This window comes from Hoplias malabaricus, chromosome 17 (genome assembly GCF_029633855.1).
Source record: "Hoplias malabaricus isolate fHopMal1 chromosome 17, fHopMal1.hap1, whole genome shotgun sequence".
NCBI lineage: Eukaryota > Metazoa > Chordata > Actinopteri > Characiformes > Erythrinidae > Hoplias > Hoplias malabaricus.
In genome coordinates this window covers 5,723,239-5,749,775 of record NC_089816.1, presented here as the reverse complement: position 1 = coordinate 5,749,775, position 26,537 = coordinate 5,723,239, and the positions used below count along the sequence as shown (strand labels likewise).

General features: G+C 37.3%; 3 protein-coding genes across 6 annotated transcripts in view; 1 reads left to right on the top strand and 2 right to left on the bottom strand.

Annotated features, from left to right (window-relative positions):
- Nucleotides 1-7,252, bottom strand: part of gpc3 (glypican 3) — a 163,344-nt gene extending 156,092 nt beyond the window's left edge. For both annotated transcript variants that reach the window (XM_066649709.1, XM_066649710.1), the window contains exon 1: nt 6,851-7,252. In XM_066649709.1, coding sequence (XP_066505806.1) covers nt 6,851-7,007 — 157 coding nt within the window. In that variant the 5' untranslated portion in view covers nt 7,008-7,252. The remainder of the gene's footprint in view (nt 1-6,850) is intronic.
- A 10,406-nt stretch (nt 7,253-17,658) lies between these two features.
- Nucleotides 17,659-18,597, top strand: ccdc160 (coiled-coil domain containing 160). Its single transcript, XM_066649939.1, has one exon. It carries the CDS (start codon nt 17,659-17,661, stop codon nt 18,595-18,597), a length of 939 nt encoding a protein of 312 aa, XP_066506036.1.
- Nucleotides 18,598-19,375: 778 nt separating this feature from the next.
- cab39l1 (calcium binding protein 39, like 1) overlaps nt 19,376-26,537 on the bottom strand; it is a 41,760-nt gene continuing 34,598 nt past the window's right edge. For all 3 annotated transcript variants that reach the window (XM_066649021.1, XM_066649019.1, XM_066649020.1), the window contains 8 exons: nt 25,284-25,445; nt 24,906-25,070; nt 24,545-24,663; nt 23,411-23,579; nt 22,815-22,874; nt 22,632-22,697; nt 21,840-21,983; nt 19,376-21,562 (listed from right to left, as the gene is read on the bottom strand). In XM_066649021.1, coding sequence (XP_066505118.1) covers nt 21,371-21,562; nt 21,840-21,983; nt 22,632-22,697; nt 22,815-22,874; nt 23,411-23,579; nt 24,545-24,663; nt 24,906-25,070; nt 25,284-25,400 — 1,032 coding nt within the window. In that variant the 5' untranslated portion in view covers nt 25,401-25,445 and the 3' untranslated portion in view covers nt 19,376-21,370. The remainder of the gene's footprint in view (nt 21,563-21,839; nt 21,984-22,631; nt 22,698-22,814; nt 22,875-23,410; nt 23,580-24,544; nt 24,664-24,905; nt 25,071-25,283; nt 25,446-26,537) is intronic.

Here is a 26,537-nt window from a genome sequence, read left to right as displayed (position 1 = left end):
GTTTTTTTGTTACATCTCTATATATTAAAAGTAATTTCCATGTATGAACTGTATGGACTAGGAAGTGATTGGTACATATAGTGTAACTCAAATAATGCAGAGTTTTGTAATGAAATACTTTCCCTTGAAATACATGTGCACACTAAAGACCATTTAGAGACCTTTCATTTTTAAGTGAGTCCATATTTTAATTATCAAGCCTCATTTTGCTACGTTAAAGACCCCCAAAAACTCCAAAGGTCTAAGTGAATATTTAAAAATGTTATTTTTTTTTTCGGTTTTATAATATTGCTATTTCCTTAAACACTTTAGAAAGCATCCGTCTGATGCAGCGTTCTCTCAAGCTTTCACAGCACTCACAGTCTAATTTATCAAGCTTTTAAAATCTGATTTCAGATCAGTTTTGATGGGCATCTTTATAGTTTTCACATCCTAGTGAATGACACTTGCAGATACTGAAATGCCGCCCTTTTTTATACAGATATCTCTGTAGGTTGCATCCAAAGTGCAGCCACTTTCCTGACTGCTCCATTCAAACAATGATTTTCGCAAAGTCTGAGAGAAGCTAGTTTGGCACTGGAGGTGACTGCTTCTAGGAGAATGGCAGCATAACAAGGTCAGACAGCAAGTGGGACACAAAAAAAAGGTAGATACTGTCCAAGTTTTCTAAGCGCGAGTCCTAGGTTTGAAGCCTGAAAGAACAGCAAGTTGTCCTTTATGCTCTGACATCCAGCTCTCATTAAGGTGTTCAACCTCTCCTTCTGGGCATGGAAAAAAGGATGAGCACATCTTCAGGAGTGGGGGATGGAGAGAGAGTGAGAATGTGAGAGAGAGAGAGAGAGAGAGAGAGAGAGAGAGAGAGAGAGAGAGAGAGAGAGAGAGACGAAAGAGGAAAAAAACAATTTTTTTTGGTTTTATGCCCCTTGGCACCACATGCAGTATGATCAGAATTCAGCTCTATGTTGCCAGACTCACGTCTCCGCAACATTCCCCTCCTCTTCCAGCAGAGTGAACACTGAATATCACTTGATCTAGCGCAAGCACAAAAGGTTCTCTCGCTCTTGAATTGCAAAAATAATTAAATAAATATATAAAACAGTTTAATGGTCACACTGGTGGACCACCTCTTTCCATCCCACTCACATGCACCACTGGAGGTAGCAGCTGGCAAAAGAACTGATGAAATACTGACTCAGTAGCCCTGACTAACCTTCCCACATAACACCATAGGCACTCTACAGAAAGCTCTGTGATATAACTAAACTTACTGAAGGAGTTATCAATGCAGCTTCTTGGGCTACAATCCAGTCTGATTACACAGCTCCCAAAGCATTTCAAACAATGAACATTGACACTGACTCCAGCCCAGAAGGTCAAGCCTAAGCACTTATAAATTTACCAGTTAGAAAATGGCTAAAAGCAATATGTAAACTTTTATAATAAGCAGTGAGAGACCAACAGGGCCTCTGGTCATTCTAAGATCAGGTAAATACAACGAAGCAAGGCCTTCAATTACTAAATGAACTAAAGGCCTTATGTCTTAGACTGTGTATCATAATTAGTAACAGAGAGTAATCTACCAGTCATGTTTTGCTTTATAACGTCTGTGGTTAGAAACGTAAAGGTGCAGCAGGTTTATGCCTGGCTCTTTTCTTAAAGAGTTTCTTCTAAACTGCATTTAATTCAAATATATTGTAAAGTTTATTACAGGCTTCAAAAATATGCATTGACTTTCTCAAGCTTTAAATTTCACTGAATAAAAGGAGAACAGCCAAAATATGTTTATGTGCATCAAATTTAGATCAACGATATCTACATTCTGGAATCCCATATGTGTGCTTGCAGAAATGAACATACCATCATCATACTGGGTGGGGGGGGGGGTTTCTCTCTATTTTGACTTTAATTCTGAGTTCAGATTTTATTCAAATACACTGAACTTGAACGCCACAGTTCACCACTGAACATATGCAAAAAAGGTGAAGAACTGGAAAACAGAAAAGTTGCAGAGGCATTAAATCCTCGCTAACGCCCAATACGTGTTAAACTCTCAGAGGGAGCGCGATCACGAGAAGGTGACAGCAGCACTACAGGGCCTGCAATTGCTCCCATTTCCAATTAACATTAAGGTTGTCTGCATTCATTTACCACTCCAAGGCCAGAGACGTGTGCAGAGTTCAGATGGGGCGGCCGGTTAAATGGCCTGGTTCTCTCTGACCCATGTTTCTCAGCTGAGTGTGGGAGGCAGCAAACACTTCACAAAACCATCAGAGACTACACTGCCATTATCGATTTACAAACCTGTTAGCGCCGGTAATGATCGGCTTCATCGTAATGCAGTAAAATGCGCTACATCTCAGGCTTAGCAAAAATGTGTTTTCTTCAATTTCTTTTCATCTGAATTACTGCCATTTTCGTGGATGATAGTGGAGCTTGGTTTTTTTCAGTCCTGCTGTAGGCGTAGAAATTGAAGTGGGTGGTGCAATTATCTTTAAACTCCCCTATGGCCTGAAATGGTACAAGAACACTCCACTAACATTTCATGCAACATGCGGACTGTATCCATCAATTTTTATGTAATGAACCAAAATGCGGGTAAAAGCTGAGCTGTAATTACAGCCCCGCACGTAAACCCAGGACTGTGTTTAAGGATTATCTTGACTTTACACTGCCTGTGGCATGCTACTCTACAAAGCATCCACTCAGTTAGTGCATTTAGCTCTCTCTCACTCTTCCTACAGAACACTGAGGTTTTGTGCAGCTGATGCTGGGAGCCACTATAATTTGCATTTACAACACTGCGTACACCTCAGCTTTAATGTCGTAATTGGGGGGTGTTCAAATGACAATGCTTTTAAAACACTTTAACAGCGCAAACAATGATGGATAAAGTACAAAAGGTCATGAAAGCCTCAGGTGAAAATACATTAACTCATTAACTGTCACACAGGCAAATATAACAAGCTGAAAATTGCAAACATACTCATAAGGTCATATAAATGACATTTTGTCATAACAGTGCCATAAGCCTTCCTACTTGAACTACTAACTGTGCACATTAGTCTACAATACAGGTGCACAGGGACATGTGGCTTTATATTTCATGGATTCAGTCCAACAAGATGATGCATAATACATGGCAAGCCTTTTAAGATAAGCATGTAGGACTACTTTGATACTCGTTTCCTGTTCCTGTAAGTTATCCCATTTCATTCCACCCCAACCCCATCGTGGGTTATATGTTAATATTCCCCCTCAGAGGACATGTAATGGAGTATGCAAGGCTAGGCCACTTCTTTTGTCCCAATTTAAATTGCAAATATAAAAAACTCTAAAGAAGAACATTACCTCTGATTAAATGTCACTCTGAGAAGGCTCCTCTTACTCCAGTGGCGCAGCTGAAGATGAGTTCTTCTGCTGGTTAACTATCAGGTAAAATTGCATTCATGTTTTTCATTTATGTCTGAAACAGGATTCCTCACCGTTACAGACCGATATATAAAGCTGAAGCCTGAACGTGTTCCAGGAACAGGGTGTTTAATGACAAGAGTAAGACCTCATTGTCAAATTCAAACCTGTTTGTGGAGCTGTAAATTATTTCTATTCCATCCGACATGGATGAAACCATTGAACTGTCAGTTGGGTCCCTCCCATATGAAGGATACAGCAAATAAAATAAACAGAAAGAAAGAGCAAAAGGACAGAGGCCTTTTTTGTGGCAAATTGGGACAAATATAGAATTTCAGAATATCCAGATACATTATCTGTAAGCGCTTATCCAGTTCAGGGTCGCGGTGGGTCCAGAGCCTACCTGGAATCATTGGACGCAAGGCGGGAATACACCCTGGAGGGGGCGCCAGTCCTTCACAGGGCGACACACACACATTCACACCTACGGACACTTTTGAGTTGCCAATCCACCTACCAACGTGTGTTTTTGGACTGTGGGAGGAAACCGGAGCACCCGGAGGAAACCCACACAGACACAGGGAGAACACACCACACTCCTCACAGACAGTCACCCGGAGGAAACGCACACAGACACAGGGAGAACACACCACACTCCTCACAGACAGTCACTCGGAGGAAACCCACGCAGACACAGGGAGATCACACCACACTCCTCACAGACAGTCACCCAGAGGAAACCCACGCAGACACAGGGAGAATACACCACACTCCTCACCCGGAGCGGGAATCGAACTCACAACCTCCAGGCCCCTGGAGCTGTGTGACTGCGACACTACCTGCTGCGCCACCGTGCCACCAATATCCAGATATACCACATATATTCTGACAGTGTTACAATAGTTACTCTCATCTGGAATACAACAAATATGTCACTGAATATCAGTTTAAACCATCTGACTCTGATGTCAATATAACAAGTCTCACTGACATATTATATGTTGATGCTGATTTATATATAGGACGGAGGGTCGACTGTTCAATTCGCTAGGGGGATCAATAAAGGTGTTTCTTATTCTAATTCATAAACATATTCATAAATATATATCGGCATCAACATATTTCATGTGAACACACTGAGAGATCATTGGATTAGGAACACTTACCTTGTACCTAGATTCACTGTCCATATTAACAGCTCCACTGCCCATACAAGCTGCATATCTGCCATCTTACCCTCATTTCACTCTGTCCTTCAATGTTCAGGACTGCCACAGGAACAGATATAATTTGGGTGGTGGATCATTCTCACGGAAGGGTCAGGTGGCTATTTTTGGCCCAAACTAGCGCAACAAAAACAAAGTGTCACTGCAGCACTGAGAATGATCCACCACCCAAATCACACCTGCTCTGTGGGGGTCCTGACCATTGAAGGGTGAAGCATGGTGAAAAGGAGAATAGAAAGTATACAAAGAAACAGGTGGACTACAGTAAATGTAGAACAACAAAGTGCTCCTGTGTGTTTGGTGGAGCTGATAAAATGCAAAATGAGTTTAGATACAAAGTAGGTGTTTCTAATCCAGTGATCGTATATGCTTCAATGATATGAACTACACTTACTAGCTTACATTATAACACCAGATATTATATCAGTGATATAATACTTTAAGCTTAAGAATTCACCAGTGATGTTCCATGACAGATGGTGAAAAGGTGATACCTAAAAGGTCTGAAGGTTATCAACATATTCCACATTAAAAATGTCTGATATATTGCTTTATTAAAAAAAGCAATCTTTTTAAAAGTGAAGCATCCATAACTTTAACTCTCCAAAACTTGTTTTTGGGCCAATCTTCACTTCTGCTGCTGTGTGCAGCTGTGTCAAAATTAAACGCGTTTGAAGTGAGAAGGGAGATGTCAAACAGTGTGAGTAAACCACTCCGTCCATCAATTCATCTAACCCATCTTCTCCACTTTCTCCACTGGGAAATGTGGCAGCTACAGTAAATTCACTAACACAATTTCCACTGGTGCAGTGGCTTTTTCTCTGGCATGATGGGTAATTCACACTGCTTACAAGACGAGAAATACATTTACTTTTCCCCTGGCGCCTCTGCCAATCCCTGTACGCTTCAGATGACAAGTGTAGGAGCTGATGTATCGAGGGAGGAGTGGAGCAGGTAGACTTATTACATCTGCAAAAGCTTCTGACAGTACTTCATTAGCTTGTGTAAAACTATGACCCACAACTGTTAAACAAGCTAAAAATCACCTCTTTTATAGGTGTGTGCTTACGTTAAAATGAATTCACCCACAGTTAGTAGGAAACGTTAAGGAAAAGGTATACAGTGATACTACAGGGATTTCTAGACAATTCCTAGAAGAACCTTACTGTATATTCCCATTTGTTACTACAGTAGAGTACGTTAGATAAACTGCTATGTTTAAAATATTTTAATGTAAAAACATAGAACTTAATATAATATAAGAATGCTTAATTCCGAGTGACGTAATGCTTCTTTCAACCCGTCAATTCTTAATGAATTATTCACACAACATTAAGGACAGGTGCTTTTCTTAAATGATGCAGATATGATCTGTTGATCTTCTTTAAACACTGCACCCTGCTCGGGGATAGAGTTGGTCCTAGGCAAGGTAAGAACACACCCTGAGCAGTGCTCCAGTCCATCACAGGGCACGGCACACACACCCAGTCATTCGCAAACACCTGTGGACAATTTTGCATAGCCAAATTTGCTTTTGGATTGCAGGAGACTGAATCATGCGAAAGGGAACAAAACAAACTACTCACAGCGAGTGACCCGAGACAAGGATCAAACCCGAAACCCCAAAGTCCTGGTGCTTTGTGGCAGCAACTCAACACAAACCAGTATTATAGAGTACTACGTAAACAATATAATCTCTTATAATATTACTACAGGTCTTGGAGGGGAAATGTTATGCTAACAAGGTATAGATGTATAAATAAATAATCAATTTCACCTGGAAATATCACATTCTTTCATACCCATCATTCTGCCCCACTTCTAGGGGCTTGCCTATGATATAGATATGATATAAATTATCCTTTTATGAAGCTCCCCTTTATAAATTGGGATCTACTGCCATTGCACTAATTTCGTAACAATGAATAATTATCTCAACAATAACTTGCTATCTTATAAAATAATTTATTCTCAATATTGAGACCATAATTAATTATTGTGATAGGAATTAATTATGTAATTATGGGAAACTTTAGAAGTAAATTTGAAAAACACAGCCTAGGAGTGGGGCACCGTTACAGACATTCACGTTTTCTTTCTTTATTTGTTATTAAGTATACAAACAATTCATCATTATGACTTTGTAAATCACGAGGCTGAAGTCGAGGTGACAGAAAGGTGCGGATAATGAAAAGGAGGAGGTTTGAGCTGTTTACCTGAGACCGGGGTTTCTGGAGCCCACTTCATGCCCGGGTGCAGCGACTGGAAAGAGGAGCGAACTTCGTGGCAGTGGAGCAGCGGGCTGCCGGGTACCGTGCCGGGCACCAGCAGAGTGCACACGAGCAGACCCAGCGCGAAGTTCACTCCACTCATCCTCGCCGCTACAGCTGCAGAACTGGGGACGAACAGCGAACGGAGACACTTCAGAAGCGTAAAAGTAGCCGTAAGAGTCACTCAACGGTCTTCATTCCTCCTCCTCCGGGTCCACTGTCTTCTCCTCCTCGGTTCGGACACGGCAGCCGCGCAGCTGCATGCTCTCCTTGCGTTTCTCTTTACCTCCGGTATCCTCCACAGCCACTTAAAACTATTGAAACATTACACACACCCTCCAGCATCCATGTACCTCTCCAAACTCAATATTCACTCGCATAAGGTGCTGCTGATGGGTTGCCAGATATTGGCCGATCAGTGTAAAATCCCACTGCTCTTGGCGCCCCCTAGTGTCCACATAAAATGAGCTGCAACCGTAACTGAGTGGGATTCAATAAGAAATTTCGCTGTAATAAGTTAGTGGACACGTTTATTCAAAACATCGTCTGAAATTAAAGATATTCGTAAAGATCTCCCCTCTCCTGGTGAGACTTGGAAAGACTTTAAACTGTATTTATTTAAACACCGACTTACAATGCACTAAGGTTATTTTATTAAACCGTCTACAATGAAACAGTCACTTCAGGATGTGAGTGTGCTGCCGTTAAATCAGCGCTTTTTACTTGATTCTAGTGAAATCTAGCCTCTCATTATTCTTCAAATGCTGAGAAATAGCATTTATTAGATGTAGAGATTAAACATTTAGTTAGCCTTTGCCATAATTAATATATGGGGTTCATGTAAGTAGTTGTTTGCATATAATTCTCAGAAGCAGCCTCGTTTAAACACATGGTGGATTCAGATGCGATTTTAAAGATTAAAGGAATTTTTTTCCTTATTCAATAAGCACAATTTTGACAGGTAGTGTATTAAGTGTAAAATTTAGCCTCAGATAACAAAGATTAACACATTATAGCAGCATTACGGTAATGTATTTATTTTTGAATAGAAGCATTTTGCATTACTCTATGTTTTTCACCCATTTCTTTAATATTTTGAGAACTATTTTTAATTTATTAAATAAAATATATTCCTTGGGAACAAGTTTACACCACAAAAGACCTTTTGATAAAAGCACTGAATTGAGTTTATATATTTAAAATGTATGAAACCTGTCAGCAAAAGGTCACAATAAACACGACTACTTTATTTCTTTCTTTATAAAAATGACATTCCCAGTTTTCTACAAAACCATAGAATACTAATTAGGATTTTTTTCCCCCCTTCAGTGAAGTGAATGCTGATATTAACTGTGCATCCAACAAAATTACACTTTAAAAGACCATCATTATAGAATGTTTTATTATTGTTATCATCATCCATTACATTCAGAAGCACTTTAATAAACAATTAATCTAAAATATAAATACATACAAAAAATAACCCTTAACAATCTAGGAACCCAAGTTTGTTAAGAATCTATACTGCCATCTGGTGCTCTTCTTGCTATGCATCAGTATGCTAAAGGGATTAAACACCAAGCTCAAGGGCATTTTCAGTGATCAATACCTAGATAAAAGTTGGGGGATTAAGTTACATACAACTTAATACAACTAAGCACCGCATATATTTCTCAAACAACGTCACCCTGTAGGTCACAGGATCTGGCGGATTACAGATGGATACCGTGCAATTTTTCATTTAAAATTCAGGATAACATTAAAATTGCAAAGTCATCCACCCGAAAACAGCAAGACAAATATTTGCATGCAACTTCCACTAGAACAGTGTTGCAAAACAAAGCTGAACATGACTAGAACTGCTTCCACTCAAACTAAAGTGTACTTTAACTGATCATTACACAATGATATATAACACTATTAATACATTTTAATAATTTAAGTTTAATCAATGAAGATTATACCCTGTAACGGTCAGTTTTGCATGGATTTGCACAGCATATCACAATAAAGCTGGATGCAAACCTGCAAAACTCACCGTCCATTCATGCAACAGAGCCATCCAGCTGTGTTGTAGCCAAGAGTCCTGAAGCAGATGACCGGCAATACTTGAAGTGCACACACTGCAGTAGATTATCAGGCACTACCTGCACTGTGAGCACTTTGGAACTGCCAGGACAACACATGTTGACCAAGAGTCTGCCCTCACATGCTACTGGGGAGGAGAGGAAGGAGGGGGAAAAAAAAAAAAAATAAAAAAAATAAAATAAAAAAAAACCCTCTAAAACATTTTTTTTTTTTTGTCAGCGGTCGACAATATAGTTTCTCCTGCCAAAAGGAGCACCTAGCGCAGTAGATATTAGACTAATTCACTGACTACACAAGATGCACCTTAGCAGGAAAAGCACACAACCAAAATTGCTTCCAGGCATTAAAGTCAATCAGTAAAATCCTCAATCAGAATCCACAGTAATATTCATACAACCTATAGGAGAAAAGAAAGGGTAAAGCATCAAAAAATTATTTCTAAATATTTAAAAGGTTAAAAACCATATCTATTATATTATTTTACAGGGAAAAAAGACATAAAGAACTACTTCTGAATATACAAGTGTCTCTATTCAGGGTCAACATGTTTTTAGGAGAACTATTTTAATGATTCTATTTCTCAAACAGGATTTAGATTCAAGTTACACACTTATTTTGGAATTGTATATTATTCTTTTGCTAAAAGTCTTGAAGAAATACAATTTGTTTGTTCGTGTGGAAAAAAAATAGGGAATTTAAAACAATTTGGGAAAACTTCAATCAAAGTGGCGCATTATTTCAATCTAAGTCATTAAAGATGTATTTAACGTAAAGAACGGACAAATTATGCGTATGGGGGAATGTGTTAGAATATTTCAAATTTCGTAATAAAAATGTCGAAGACAAAAGATCCTGCTTAATGATGAAGCTGGAGTCCGCCCCATTATTCAGGGTCACTGGGGCCTCGTACCACCTTGGCGCTCAAAATGGAGGATCCTCAATGAGCGATGGGTGGGACCACTCGTCAACTAATGTGTAGTGACCAGCACATGGCCCTGAGAACTTACCTTACACGTTAAAGTATAAAAATAAAGAAAACAGTTGAATTTCTCGAAAAACAGGGCCTACAGCATTAGAGCCAGTAGAGGTCTTTTCCCTTTCAGTTTGTACTATGGGTGGGACAATAAACTCGGAAGAAAACGCGCCTTTTGGAGGGGGTAAAACAACAGGATTAAGATTAGGATCCGGTTTAGAGCTGTCCTTTTTGGTGTAACCCAACATTAAAATGCCACCTTTAAAGCCAGGTAAAGAAATAGCGCCGTTGAGCAGTAACTTCACTAGGCCTTAAATTACAACCAAAACTATTGAGATGGTCCAGGAGTATTAAATAATTTTCAAAATTGTTTTTTTTTTTTTAAAAAAGACAGTAATTAACATATGAATCACGTCGATGAAGGTGCTAAATCTGAGTGTGGGCTCAATTTGATTGTATAGTAAATTTGAGATATCCTAATGATACCTCCTCAGTGGATCACGACCTGTTTCAAAAGTACATTTGTTTAAAAGTAAAGCTTCACATACCGGCTTAAATCACTAAAAAAAACTGTTTAACGTTTGTAATAAATTGTGTAAGCCCAATTATTTCGGCTCTACATAGATACAGAGCTCAGTTGAAAAGCAGTGTGAGCGCCATGTGAAACTCAGTTTGAGGACAATTGAGTTGAAATTAACAAATAATTTCAGTGGAGAATGAACGTTAGTGGTGCCTCGATTTTTAGATCCGGGTGAACAACAGCACATCGAGAGAACGCGTTGATTTTAATCAGTATTTAAAAATATATAAATTCACAGTTTAGTGTGTGCGAGAAAAGCGCGTTTTGTTGAGATAAAGTTAATCCCCGAACTGAAGTCATCTGATCTATAAAAGACCTAATATAAACCTATTGTTATTAAATCAAACAGGTGGTTGTGGAGTTGGCTGTGTATGGAATAGTCATTATCTTTAGTCCAGTTAGTAGTTAGCACAAATTGCTAGCCATGGTCCAAAATAGGTTAATTGCTCCTAAATTAGGAAACGTATCGATATTGTACATGAACGTACTACTAAAAGTTAAAAGAGAGAAAATGAAATAGGGGAAAAGTACAAGAATTGACCTTCGTTAACACTAACGTTAAAGCGCGTCGTGTAGAGCTCTACCACACAAAAGCCTCTCCAACGAAAACACAGGCACTCACCCTAAAAGTTTATCGGCGGGACCTTAAGATGAGATCACGGAGCTTTAATAAGACATCGAAGACAACCAGAGAAGCTCGTTTCCTTACAAAGGCTTGCTGGGATATCTTCGTATGTGTCTGTACTGAAGTTAAATGTGAGCTTTACCTTGAAAAGTGCTGCAGGAGGTTTCCGAAAGAGGCGCGAACGTGTGGGTCATGTGATGAGTTTGTGTCCACCACCAACCCCCTCAGTTCACAACAACATCCGCTACTACTCCACATTAGCATAAATTCACACAGCTTTTATTCCCCATTCACTAAACATTACAACACCTCTGACGGACTTAAACACGTACTGATAATTTACAACAATTAACAGGTTGTTGTGCATCAATTTCCCCACAGAAATAACCGCATTTGTTTTTAAATTAGATTTATAACAGCTTCAGAAAATGAGTTATTGTCCTTTCAGAGCTGGAGAAGTGGGCCATCACTGAACAATAGAATAAAGTGAAAGAATACAATACATAGGAAGCTCGAGAATATTTGCCAGGGCCTTAAACCAACTGAAAAGTATTTACACATTTTTGATAAACAACAAAGAGAGACTTAAGAAGAAAGGAAAAATACAGTGGGTTTAAAAATCTTGAGAATTTGTACAAAAAAGAATAAAAATTTGACAGTTTTTTTCCCCACAAACTGTATGTTATTCAATGATAAAGAGGTAAAACAGAAGTGAAAATAAGTTACAACAAAAATGAAGAGTAGAAAACTTGTGGTTCTAAATGCTTTTTTCATAGCACTTGATAAACGAAGAATGTGGACATATATATAGCCTACCTCTGGAAAAGTAAAAAAAAAAAAAAGGGCGGGAGTGTGAGAGAGCAACATGGTAAACGAAAGTAAGCCACCCAGGCACCCTCATGCTCATGTTCTCCTAAAAGTGGTCTTTGGGCTACTGCGCAGATGTTTCATGTTGGTCCCATGTCGCCAGTTCAGAAAAGACAACAAAAAGTTATGTCATGCATGTAATTGAAGAGCATCCTTTTGTTGTTTTTCTTTTGGGGGTGGGGTGAGGGAGAGGAGACTCCCTTATGGCAACAATTGTTCTGCAGATTTTAGACTTTTTCACAGATTCACCACAGGTCCGTGAATTATATCTTGTGATGGAAAAGCTAGGAAGCATAGCAAAATGAACATCTAGTTAAAGTTAGCTCAGAACATGTAGTGTAAGTGTGATTTCAGTCGGGTATATCAAGTCTTATCCTGTGTCCAGAGAAAGAGCGAGAAAGACTGAAATGACCCCTAACCCCAGTAAACCCTACCCCCACAACCCCCACAGCTCCATAGCACCATTGTGCCATGCATCAAAGACAAGAGTTTCCCTCAGCATTCCCCAGTAAAGCTGCTATTACCCTCCACACTATAAACACAAGCTCATTTATCTCAGTGTGAGCTTGTTTTACCTGTTTTTGAAAACTATGTTGCAAGCTTTCTGGCTTACTGGGGCAATTTCCATGATTTTCCTTTGAATATATTGTCTAATACAATATAAATAATAGCTCATTTATGCTGCTTAGAGCCTGAGTAATACATTTTCCATTTTCTTTTTGGGTCTGTTTACTTAAATTTTGTAATTTTCTGGGTTTTTTTACTTTTAATTTCTGTCATTTACTTCATTTGTTTTTAGGTATTCATTTTCTTGAATGTACATTCACCAAGCCCATTCACTTTTATGTGTAACATAATGTGAATTTCTGACTGATTCTGAATAAGTAACATTTATATATGAAGTAAAATTTAACACAATTGATATTAACTAAAATGTTGTACATGGGCTAAAACTAAGTCTCTCTGGGACAGCAGTAAACCCATAAAAATGTACAAAAGATAAGAAGAATGAGTCAGACTCAAACCTGTTGAAGTTGTTGTCAAGTTTCCTTTTGTATTGTTTAAAGTGTAGTTAACAAGAATAAAATAAGAAAATAAGATTTTTTTTCACATTTTCAAATTAAATGGGAGATCATCTTCTTATGTAAATGTACCCTGTAAATTACTCAATTACATACTTGAGTATTAAGTGAGTTTATTTTTATTTTTTTTGCCAGATTATGTTCTAATCACATATATTTCTCTAATATATTACTAAGTAAAGTAATCTACGTTTTACTCAATTTCTACTTAGGCATTCGTATTTAAAGTAGTTCCCAATACTTTTTCTGTTTTGTTGCTGTGCTGCTTTGTGTTTAGGTCACACAAATTTGGAGTGTTAGTATTTTATTTTAGAAAAAAGATGAAAGAGGAAATACAGATCTGTATAAATTGTTGTGCTGATAGATGCTGAATGTGTTTGAGCTGATACATTTCTCAGGATATTTGTATATTTTTTGTTTTCTTTTATGTACTTTTACCTTATCATTCAGTTATTGTTTTTCGCAGTAATAGTATACTTCAATTATTTAAGTATGTATTTTGGCTTCTTTTTTAAAACAATGGTTTTATTACAGAACCAAGTGTATTTATTTGTTAGCGGTGTAGTGTGTCCTTATATGAAAGTGTAAGTCATATTTATTTATCAGAGTAATTTTAAATGTCCTTGATTTTATTTCTTCATTTAAGAATAAAACCAACCAAATCAATTACTTAATCTATGAGAGTTAAATACAATGATAAATAATTAATCAGTGTAAATATGGTGTAATTCCTACTATAGTACTGTAACTTCTTAAGATATTTAGTGAATCAAAATTTTTTTTCCTGATTTTTCACTGAAAAATAAAAGTACAGATTTTGTTACTAAAAAAAACACAGTATTTTTTGTTAAATATATTGTTTTAATTACACAGACACAGACACCAAAAAAGTTATAATTGAGTCTTATGGTACTTTTCCACTGCATGGGATCAGCTCAACTCGACTAAACATGGCTTTGCTTGGCTCGCTGTTCTTTCCACTTGCACAGCTCCCAGAGAAATGGAGCCAGTGATGCTGTAAAAGCCCATCTTGAACGGGAACTGCAAGCTTTGGAAACAAGCACCAGCTGTAAAGTTAAGCGCTATTTCATCATTGTGCATTTGCGTGTTCTTTTTGTCTTATTGACTGAACACAGCTCAGCATCCCAGTTCTCACAGGTTGGTCTTTGGCCACTAATCCAAGGAGCATTAGGACCTCTTAAAAACACCTCAGATTTATTGTTAGGAATGTACAAATGCACAAATCTGTTGTAAGATTAATCTAAATGTGAAAGTGATGGAGTGCTGCATTTCATGGTGATTGACAGGTCTCTCTGGCCAATTAGTGCTCTGCAGGATTTACATGACACAATATACTACCTACTCAGCTCGGTTGGAACCGTAAGTGAGCAGGGAGTACAAAAATTAGCTGGTTCCAGAGACCAGATATCAAGAGAGTCGAGTTGTGTAGGTTCCAAAAACACCAAAAATAAGAGTGAACAATATGTAAATATATCACTTTGAAACATTCCACAGTAAGCTTGTAAATATAAAATGCATAAAAGCAGGATAGATCAAAGGCATATTTTTTCCAAGGATGTATCATGGCTCACCACTGTGTACTAAATGTCACGAGATAAAGACAATTCAAGACTTCAACGAGAACAGTCATTTTCTCATATACAGTACAAAAAAACATTTCTGGTAATCTAGAGAATCTTAGTCTATGTAAAACAAGCCCAGCCACCACTGCTGAATGTGTGTGACCTTCCAGCCCTCAGATTGCACTGCCTGAATATATATGAAAAATGTTCTTACGCATGCTTTTGTTGTCATTTACTGTGTTGAGCTCTGTTTTGGAAATGTCTATGTATGCAGTTCCTTCAGTAATGTTGTTACAGAAAATAATAATATAAAAAGAACCATCATGATACTGTGATTAAATATGGTCAGTTGTGCTCAGGAATACTTTGGAAAATTGTTTACACTTAAAACATCCTCTGCTGCATCGTCAAAAGTAATCTGTATTATGAAAGGAAATGCCATACCTTAATTCTATGTAGAAAACTGCAGAGTTCTCTGGAACCAAGCTCATCTGACACAGTCCAGACAAAAGTGGAAATGTGTGCTGTGGTCAGATAATTCTCCATGCCAAAGATGAAAAGTATCATAGTGTTATCAGCGAAAACTCAACAAGCCACATTTGTCAAGATCTGAGGGTGTGCCAGTGGCAATGACATGGGTGACTTGAATAAATGAGAAGGTGTCATTAATGTGGAGGCATATACTGGAATTTTAGAGAGATGTGTATTTATCAAGGTGATGAATTTTTCTCAGAAAACCATGTTTATTTCAGCAAGACAATGCCTGTCCACGTTCTGCCCATGCTATAAGAGTGTATATGTTTTTTTTACTGCCCTGTCTACAGTCCATATCTATCTCTTATGGTGCACCATGAAGAGGAGAATCATTCAGCTGCAGATACAAATTGTCAGGCACTTTGTATTTGTATCAGGCAAAAATGGACACAAATTCCATGTGCAAAACATTTAAGAGGATGAATTATGAAAAATATTTTAAAAAATGATCTCACAGAAATATTACTATGACTCCAGGGAAATGTGTTTACTCTGAAAAAAAGGTCAAATATATCCCCTTTATGTTCAGTTCCCAAATGATTTTTTTTTCCAGTTTCAGAAGTGTTTCAAGAGAATTAACAAATCACAGAATCTTATCTGTTAAAAGGGTTTTATATAATTACAAAACCTCATTTCTGAAAGAAATGTAACTTCTGAGAAAAGCCATTCTGAACTGCACAGAGTAACAAGATATTATTAGGCATTTTTGAAACATTTCTATAGATCCATTCCTCATGAAATATTAACAAAATGCAGTGTGGTGGCCCTGTCGGGGTCCTGACCATTGAAGACACAATGAAAGAAAAGAAATATTCAAATCAATATAATGAATTACAGTCTGTAACTATAGAATGACAAAGTACTCCTGCACGGCAAGAGGAGGTTGATATAACTTACATTAATTGTAGAAAATAAGGTGACTTTAATTTTATGGCGGATAAGTGTTATAGCAGTTAATATCAGTGCTAAATTGATAGAAGTTTTTTTGTTGTATTTGTTGTGTTCTCTGGTCCAAATCAAAAAGCAATGGAATATTGCTTGATGCGCTGGATGAGGTGCGTTGTGCTGGGAGATTGTGGGATGCAGGTAGTCTGCAAGGGCAAAGATGAACTTTTAGATTAAATATGTTAGATTATTAAAGAAAAAAAAATCCATTGATAGAATAAAACTATTATAATTCAAATTCAGATTCAGATTTGTTAAGGTACTATTTAAATTTATTGGCAGTTATTTTAAAATACTAAAAATTCAGACACTGACCAGGGTCAGAAAGCAACTTATTTGCCTTCACTTCACCCCATGGACAGTTTTGTGTTGTTTGGTGGGATTGCGGTATGTTATGTGCATGTTGGATTATAGTAATAAACTTATATAACTAATTATGGTCTGGTTGGTCATTCAGCATTGTCATGCGGGTTGACAAAATTACATTATCCAAAACACAAAGAAGTTAAGCCCAAATTCAAGAATTGTTTAAAAATAATGACGTTTAGGTAATGTACTATGAACTGAGTTATTTACTTAAATTGAGCACTTGGTCTAGTGGCTTTCAAGTCTTTAAAACAATAATTTGAGGAAAAAGAAAATTATCTTGTTAAAAATGTTTAAATATTTTGTGAAGCAACTGCATATCTGGGGGAAAAAACTGAAAAAATCGGTTGGGTTTTACCCAATATAGACAGGAGAGGGCGGTTTTATCGTCGACGAGAAAAGTGGGCACATCTCAAACTGCACAAGCTCCGCCCTACGGCCTTGCCCATAATCTTTCCTCGCTTCCTAAAGATCATAATCTAACCTCTAATCAAACAAGACACTAGCTAAAGTGAGTCATGTAGTGCATGGCCCAACAATAACAGAATTATTTAAAAAATAATACACTATTATAGTTGTAGAAGCTATTTTGTGACCTGGTTTTAGATCCATTGGAGCATGAGGTACTTTCTTTGATATACACCTTTTTTTGTTGTTGTTGTGCGACAGTACAGGTGCAGGGAGTAAACTCATTACAAAAAATGTGTTTAAGTGAGGCAAAAAGAAGGATATTTTTGTTAATTGATTTTATGCTGTTAATGTAGATGTCTTTAGCAGCTTCGCCACTAGAGGGAACTCGTTACTTTAGGGTTTTGTTTTCCACACGGATTCACAACACAACATTTTCACTGTTACGAATTAAGCGTCATTGCTTCTTAAAAATTCATGTTAATTTTTTATATTTGTCTAAAACCCTTCGCTAAAATACCACTGATTATCCTGCGTTTTCAATGACTAGCAACCCATAGTTACACATTGCTAATGGAAACAAAAACACGGATACTTCCTCCTTAGAGTGTTTTGTAGGAGTCCTAGCAAAACGGGTACTGTTTTTCGTCTATTTTGTGTACTTCTTTTGTGTTTTCGCTTGTTTTGTGGTGTTCCCAAGTGCATGGAGGTGTCAAACGGCGAGAAACAGTATGAAAGAATGGAACATCACTGGGTAGAAAAGTTATTTCCTCCCCACTTCACTTTTCCAGACCTGCTTGAAGGCAAATCGGAAAGAACTGAGGAGCCAATGTTCAATACAAACAGGTTTTTGCATTCCGAGAGGCCTGATTCAAAGAGGCAGACTTATATAAACGTCTTAAAACGAATACAGAAGAAAGAGGAGACAATACGGTGGAGCAACTTGGCCCAGCCCATCAGCAGAGACGACCAGCACAGAGGTGTAGAGAATAAAGGTTCATGTGGTCCAGACTGGGTACAGAGTGGAAAGACTGAAAGGGAGGAGAAATGCATTTGGAATGATAAGGACATCTCCATACTACGGGCAGCTTTAAATGAAGCAGAGAGGGACAGGTGGAGATTGAAGGAAAGCCTCAGGAGCACAGAGGAGAGACTTGAGCGAGAACAAGAGGAGAGAAAAAGACTCCAGGATCTTCTGGAGGAGCTTGAGAATCATTTGGATGGCTCCAGAAAAGCGGCATCACGCAGTGCCCTGGGGATTAGGGCTCTAAAGATAGAGGTCCACCAAAAGAACACACGCATTCAGAAGCTGTTCCAACAAAGTCTGGAAAAGGCTCAAGAGACTGATGAGTTAAGAGCAGAGCTGAGAAGAACCAGAGAGGGATATCAACAGTTTAAACAGGAGTGCTTAGCTTTGGCCTCGGAATTGGGGAGTATAAAGGAGCGTCAGAAAATGGAAAGAGCGAGGCTAGTGGAGGAGGCTTTGTATGAGAACCAGGCAGCTACAGTGAAGCTCCAGAAGGAGCTGGAAGAAGCTCGGGCTGAATTGAGAGCAGAGAAAGTGAGCCACAGAAGGAGTCTCACAGCCTTGGAACTCCTGCGCCGCCACTTCAACAACCAAAGACCCTCAGCAGGACAATAACATCTTGCCAAAAAGTGCTTTTCATTGCCAGCCTCATAACTGCAAAATGTATCTTGGGGGTCATATAGATATTGACAAACATAACAAAGATTTTTTCTATGCCACATTTTTTGGCAAAACCAACTGATTTTGTTACTCCTGATGCTTTCTCGTCTGGTTATATCTGTAGGCTCTCATTTTTTAATCATAATCCAATAGTCACAAAGCTAATATAGGTTTAAGAGAGTGCTTGTCTTTTCTGCTCCTGAGTTTTTAGTTCATGTCAGAGGCTCGTTTTACACCTGTACATTTTTATTAAAACCTTTCATATCAAATGTGTTATGTTGTTTTCGGCTCCTGTTATTTTAATCGGACAGACGTGACTTTGGGCTTCTACTGAGCTGGCTGAAATATTTCTGAAATTATTTCCACGTTAAATTTGATGATGCTCAACTTTGTGTTTTCCCTCTTCATTTGCAGAACTAGTCAGCCCTTTGAGAACTTAGTGTAAACAGTGAATGTGTTTTGGTGCTGTGAGACTGGGAGTGAACTCTGTCTATAGCTGTATCCAGACTTAATCCAACTTTTTAGGAAAAACCTGACATACAGAGTAATGTTTGTGTACCTGCAGCCATTTTTTGAGCATTTCTTTAAACTTCAGTGGAATGTTCTCTGAATCAACATTTAAATCAGATTAAACAATTACATTTTTTTTATTACATTTATCAGATGTTTAAGACATTTTTAAAATAAAAACTGATCAACTAATCAGCCATTAATTTCCAATAAGCATCCACAGTTTTATTTCTTAAAATAAATTTTTTATGTACATATACAATCCTCTCCCATGGTGGAAAATGTAACAGAAAACATACAGGGACATGGAGAAAAGGTAACAGTGGAAAAAAAAACTTGCCAAACCCTGAATGGAAGCCCATAACTAATAGTTTAAGGTTTGTTGTCCAATTTATCTTTTGTCTACAGCAACTTAATATTTATTCAAACAGTCAAGTACTGGGTTTAGACATTTGCATCCCACCGAGAATAAAGAAACATTTGTTTAATTCCATCTTTCCACCATGGCTCTTGAAATAAACAATGTTTAACAGCTACCATTCAGGCCTTTTTGGTATACTAATGTCCGCCAACTTTCAGGCCACAAATAAAGATGACAAGATGTTCACATTCACTCATTTTGACTTTAAGGAAGGCTTAACTTTTAAATTAATCACTTCTTCATGAAGTTAGCACTTATTCAAAACTAGCATAACATCCAACTGTATTCTACTTACAATTCATATCTGCCCTCAGCCCTACACAACGTGATACAATTGCATTTCCAATCTCTCACCAAAATCCTTACAAGCATAGCTGTGGCACATTCACACAAATACAGAGAAGTCCCATTCAGATGGCATTCGACATAACACATGACTAAACATAATAGTTCAAATTTAGACTTGCAGATCCCAGTCAACAGCCGAAGACAATTTTCCTGTTAAGCTTCATGTTTGCTTACATAATTCAGACTACTGCCCTATAGCCATAGTAACATAAAAAAAAACAAAAAACAAACACACTTAAGCAACTCTGAGCCTATGAGGTATATAAGAGAAGAATTTGTGCAAACAAAGTCCATAAAATAAATTCACCGTAAGGTAATCTGCCTAATTGTGTGTTCTTGTTTCAGTAGGATCCTGTTCTGCATTTGGACCTGCGCTTATCATTCTTACATTACAGTGTGTGGGTGGAGGTTCATTTTCCGTGCGTACCATGTACTTAGAAATCAGTTAAGTATATTAACACATTATTAGTTGCAGAGCTAATAAACAGAAGAAACTTCTTAAAACATGTTTTAAAGAGCCTCCCCGGTTAGTTCAAATTGTGCTAACCAAAGCAAAATTAGAATACTATAAATACAACGAGAGTATCCAGAACAAACAAGTCAAGATTTTTAAATAATGCAACAAGACAGATTGTAAAAGAGTGCAGCATCAGAAATAAGACAGTAAAACTGTTCTTTCAGATAAAGCCTTTTAGTTCTAGGCTGTGCGGCCGTTTAGCTAGAGAGTCCCAGTTACATTTTATTATTTTTTTAAATAGTTTTGAAATGTAAGATTTTGACATACGAAATATAAAAACACACCCAGTTACCTTTTGGAAAGTATGGGCTTGAAAATATATATATATTTTAAAAAAAAAAAGGTAAAAGGTATTACATTTTTCTGCACTGTTGCTTTCCAAAGTTTAGCTATCAATCTCTAAGACAGGACTGGTTATTAAGGCCCCACCAAAGACCCTGAGGTACATGCAAATGTGCACCAGAGGCATTTTCTATATCCAAATATTTTGCATCATTAAAGAGAAAAACGTTTGAAATTTACTGAATAATGTTTTGAGTAAGTTCTCTAATGAATATTGTATGCCACATTCACACCAGGGAAAAAAAAATCTAACTGAATTTAAATGAAAAATAGTCACAGGTACTCATGGGTTGCAGACAGAATGGTCTCAAAAGATGAGAAGGCTCAAAATAAGCCATCTGTATTTCTAATAAAAAAGACTTTGGGTTATAAACAGTGCTCAGGCCCTAATAGTTTTTCCTCATCGCAAAAATCACCCTTGTCCCCAAGTAAAGGTGAGTTTGCACCTTTTTGACTATATATATTTTCCCCATTTCAAAGCTCAAATCCAAAGAAATGAGATATCAGCAAGGGCTATCTTTCCTTCGTCACTCCCTTTTGTTCCATTTCTCACTCTTAAGCCCTGAATCTTTCTTCTCATCCTCTTCCCTCTACACGTCATCTGGTGGTTGGGGCCTCTTGAGGTCACGAATCTGCTTCATGAGATAGTTCTTTTCATCGCAGAACTGCTCATCCTCCGAGCGGTCTGTCTGGAAATGGCTCAGGAACTCCACCAGCTTGGACTGGTTCTTTAAGAGGATGTCCAAAACAGGCTGCGTCTTATTTGGGTTTGCCACAAACACCTGCAAGCACACAGAAAACAGTCCATTTAAATTCTTGAATTTCAGCTGTCCCTTGAGACCACTCCTCACCAATTGGGTTTAAAACAAAACAAAATATAAATAAATAAATAAATATCAAGGTCATAACTGGGACAGGGGAGCAATCATCTGTTAAGTACGGAAAGTCATAGGGGCAAAGAGAGGCAAAAAGCAGACAAGAGTAACAAGCTCTACTGGTCTGCAGAATTACATGACACATTTACAGAATTTATGTGTAGAGACACTCTCAGGCACACACCTTAAAGACATGAAAAGCTTCAAACTGGATGTTGCGACTGTTGTCTCTCAACAAGTTCATCATCAGTTTCAGGTTCTCAGCTCGACTGATGTATTTGGTCATAACCGTAAAGTTGTGTCGATCCAGCAGAAGTTCTCCTAAAAGCTGCATGTAAAACCACAGTTCATATGAAAACAACAGAAACCTTCAAAAACACTCAAATATATGGACACAACCATTTAACATCTCCATATATATCTAGACTATTTTTAATAGTTTTTCTTTCAAACGTTACCTAAAGGAACACAAGGTAGTATTATTTAAATTCAATTTCAAAGTTAAATTCAAAGTCATTGTAATGCTTCACTTACCTTCACTGATAGGGAAAATAAAGCCTTTGTCATTGCTGCTCTGGGATCTAAAGTTGAGCTGATAGTAACCCACCCCCTCCTTTCTAACTTTCCCCATGGTTTCAGGAAAGTGCAGTAAAAGTATGGTACTGGTCAAACGTTTGGACACGCCTTCTCACTAGTCATTGGTGGAATAGGACTATTTACTGTGTAGAGCTGTGTACCAGCCCCTACCTCTGCACAACACAAGTTATGGCTTCAAACATAGAACATGCTTATAAAACAAGTTTCATTACTAACTAACGCATCATAAACACAACCACCCAATCAAATCATATGGGTCCATGTCAGTGTTTGAATTGAAGTCTCAACATAGTTCTGAGGTACATGTATGCCCAAATATCTGCTCTGAGAAAACATAGTCAACATGTGACACTGTGTACAAAAGAGAAAATAAACTTACCTTCAGGGACTGCCGTTTGGTGACATAATTATCTGAATGCAGCAGCTTTTCATAGTCTGTAAAAACCTAAAAATAATAAAAATCTTTATCAAACATCTCATTTTTTAACCATAGACTTCAAAACCTGATGTACTGATTTAACATATTAGCATTTTAAACAATAATACAACCAGTTATACTTACTCTATCATAATTTGTCTCCAAGAAATCTGCACACATAATCTTGTGTCTTGTTAGAAGATCCTGAAAAATATAAACATAGTGCCTCACTGGATTTTAAGTAATTTTATTTGACTTATTTCATTTGCTTTAACCTGGCTTATTTTTTTTGTTTATTTAATTATAATTTTATTCTTTTTATCAAATTATTTTATTTTCATTTCATTTCATTTGGGTTTTGCTGTTATACGCTTTATATCTTTGCGTTTGTGTGGGAGTGTTTATGGCAGGCGTGTTTGAAAACCTTTGGGAGAGAAAGAAAGAAGAGGAAAAAAAAACAAGGGGTGAGAGAGGGAGATAAAAGTGAAGAGGAGAGTAAAAAAAGAACCCATGCATGCATCCATCTGCCCCACCCCTCTTTATACATCTTCTCTGAGATCTTGGCCTTGGCTCTTTCACAGCCTCATGCATGGCTATGCTAGGGACTATTTTAGGACAAATGGACAACAGTTTTTACCCTCCCACAGCATCTCTGAGCATCTGTCCTACACCCTTGCACATCTTCACATGTTTTACCTAAGATTTATAGTGCTTTTCAAGCACTCTAGTTAGTCACTAACCTTAAATGAAGCAAAGGCATCAGAGGCAATGTCAAAGGTGGAGAGTTCCACATAGCGGAAGAAGCAGTAAAATTCTTCAGAGAAGAGAACAGTGCGAGCCAGAGGTTCATGTCGAAGACACTCCCTTAGCATCATACCACAGTTCAAAGCTACCTCTGGAGTTTCATAGCTGCAATTAAAAGGAAAACATTAAAATAATTTTTAAAAAATGAAAGAAAACATTTGTCCACAGCAGATTATCACAGTAAATGACAGCCATATATAATCTATCTTTTCCACCAACTTTGACCATTGTCAAAGTTCCATCGCCAGGATTTCAACTCCGGTTCTAGCAATGACATGTAGACATGTAATGTCTTTTTTCCATTTGGTAGTATAAAGTATGGTGAGTGGAACAGTTTTCCCTCTACCAAGAGTCCATACAGCTAAATTTTGTAACCTTTGGTTTGAGGTACCAAGTGGGCTGAGCAATCAATGACTAGTTACACATAATTATCATATAATCATAACTGGACTTAACAATCCAAAAATTTCTCTATGTGGTCTCTATGAGGAGCAGAACCACGAAGATCTGGAGTCCAGTATGAGAAATAAAAAGATTAAACAGTGTCACAAAAATATATTGTTGGTTGTCTGTCTCACATAAAACCAATTGCTAAATACAAACATGGGCCAAATCAGATCTCAAAGCTCCTCCACTGCGTCAACCATTTTGTTTTTCTGATAACATTAGGTCATGTGGGAAATCTTGTGACCAAATGGCTCCAAATATTCTATCCAATTTTCACAGTTTTGTTATGCAACTGGAAATGGACACAGGTACTCTTACAGGTTGTGGATAATTCTGGGTTTGGATTTGCAACAGAACGAGGCCATACTGCACTGCCCAATGTGAAAATGGGATAAGAGAGAGAAGTAGAGATAGAGAGAACCTAAATATCAAATATAATTCTTTCTGTCAGTTTGAATTAAACACGTGCCCAGCACAAATACAAGAGAGTAACTAGAGACACTAGTTTTACAATAGACTAACAATCACAGCATATCAGTAATGTCAACTTGAACTGAAAAGCTAATCAATGCTTTTTGGAAAATGCTGATCTATGGCTGTGCCCTGAAGCCTGGAAAACTCACCCTTTCAGCAGCATGAAGAGGATCTGTGAGTGGGAGGAAATGTACTCTACGGTGGGGGTGCGGGAGCCAATCTGACGGCGGACTATGTTACTGAACAGATGCACAACATCTTTCTTTCCCTTTGGAGAGCAAATTATATCCAGTTTGAGAGGCAAAAAGTTGTTTAGGCACATGCAACCAAAGATAAACAGTCAACGACATTTCAACTTAATCAATGATATTACATGTTATATATATATATATATAAATGCTCAAAGCAATTGAACCATCCATCAAAGCCATTTGGGGTGCAATCACCTAATCATCTAATTTTTATTTATTTATTTTTTAAATAACTGGATGATTCCTGAACAATGTTCACCTCAAAGTCGATCCTCTGCAGGTTGGCTATGAGGGAGATGAAGAGGTTGGTGTTGTAAAGCTCCTGTGCCAGTTGGGCCACTGCCTCAGTATGAGGTTCCTTGTCACCGGTGCCACAGAGAACCTCTTTAAGTGAAGCTAGGTTCTTTGAGACCTCCTCAGCAATCTTTTAGGGAAATCAATCAGTTTTTACACTCTATGCAATTGTAACATGTACCAATATTACATTTAAATAGGACACAACAGAATAAAAAGAAAAACACTAAACACTTTCTTTTTTTTTTTTTTTAAGAACAATGAGTACAGTGATTAAATCTATAATACAGTAGATTTAAAAGGCTCACAGATCCAATTAACTTTTTCAAATTCTGCTGCTAACCTTTTCACATTTTTTGTTGTCTGATGCCTCCAGCTTCTCCAAAATTGCCACATTCTCCTTAAGATTCTTCACAATCTCTGCTGGGTTCTTCTGAGATTTCCCAAAGGGGAATGGCATGGTGATTTACAGTGTGTGTTTTAAATGGAACAAGGAACCTTTGACCTTTTGATAAGAGAAAAAAAAATAAAAATAAATAAAAACATGAGCATTAAACATTATTTCTCTAAAGTATAGACCTAATATATTTTTTTACTTTTCATATTTATATATATGGCATATATTCAAAGAGAAGAATCAATAAATAGTGCAAACAATGAATACATAGAGGATATTGCGATTAATTTAAAAACAAATGGTCTATTCTATAAAATTCAAACCAGTGCATTGATTCTTTTGACCAATTTCTTTCTAAATCCTCATATCCACCTGACAGAGTGCTAACAAATGCTTCTGCGATTTGCCATTCAAAATCAATGACAAGTGACAAATATTATTTGATTGCAAAACAAAAAGTATTTTTTTTCCACAGATGCTTCCGAAGAGAGCAATGCAGTTTGTCTTTCACAAGAAACAAAAAATGAAAACAATTACCTCATTACCAGTAACTCTTTATTTAAATAAAATCATGTTCATACAGTTTAAATCATAGATAGTTATCAAAGAGGTTCTACTAGGTTTTATGTTTTGTTGCCATTTACCAAAGAATCACAATGACATTAGAATATATTATTCACATATTAAAATCAGTGACTTAGATACAGTATTAAAGCTAATAGTATTTCACCACTACACAGAATACAATGTTTAAAATCATTATAATCTATAACTGCTTATGCAGAAATTTCCATTTAAATATATACTTCAGCCTAAACATTAAAATTACCCTCTTTCATTAGACATATTATCTGCTTCAAAGATTTTACAATTAGAGCGTGGGCCATCTGTTACTCTAGATAGTTTATTAGCCCCACCAAGTTGAGTTGCCCTGGAACAACAAGATCAGACCACAATGCTGCTGGAGTTTTTAAATATTTCAGTATTACTGCTGGACTGAGAATAGTTCACCAACCAAAAATATCCAGCCAACAGTGTCTACAGATCACTGATGAAAGACTTGAGCTGGACTTGATTTGATCTCTGAATCAATGTTTTTACTCCATCATGTGGCATTTTATACAACACAGGATGTTTCAGCAAAAACCTCAAACTTCCTTACTAAAACCAATTTGATCATAGAAGCCCAGTTTAACCATC

Excerpts from the sequence above, each read along its gene's own strand:
- ccdc160 (XM_066649939.1), top strand. The coding sequence starts at position 17,659 with ATGGAGGTGTCAAACGGCGAGAAACAGTATGAAAGAATGGAACATCAC.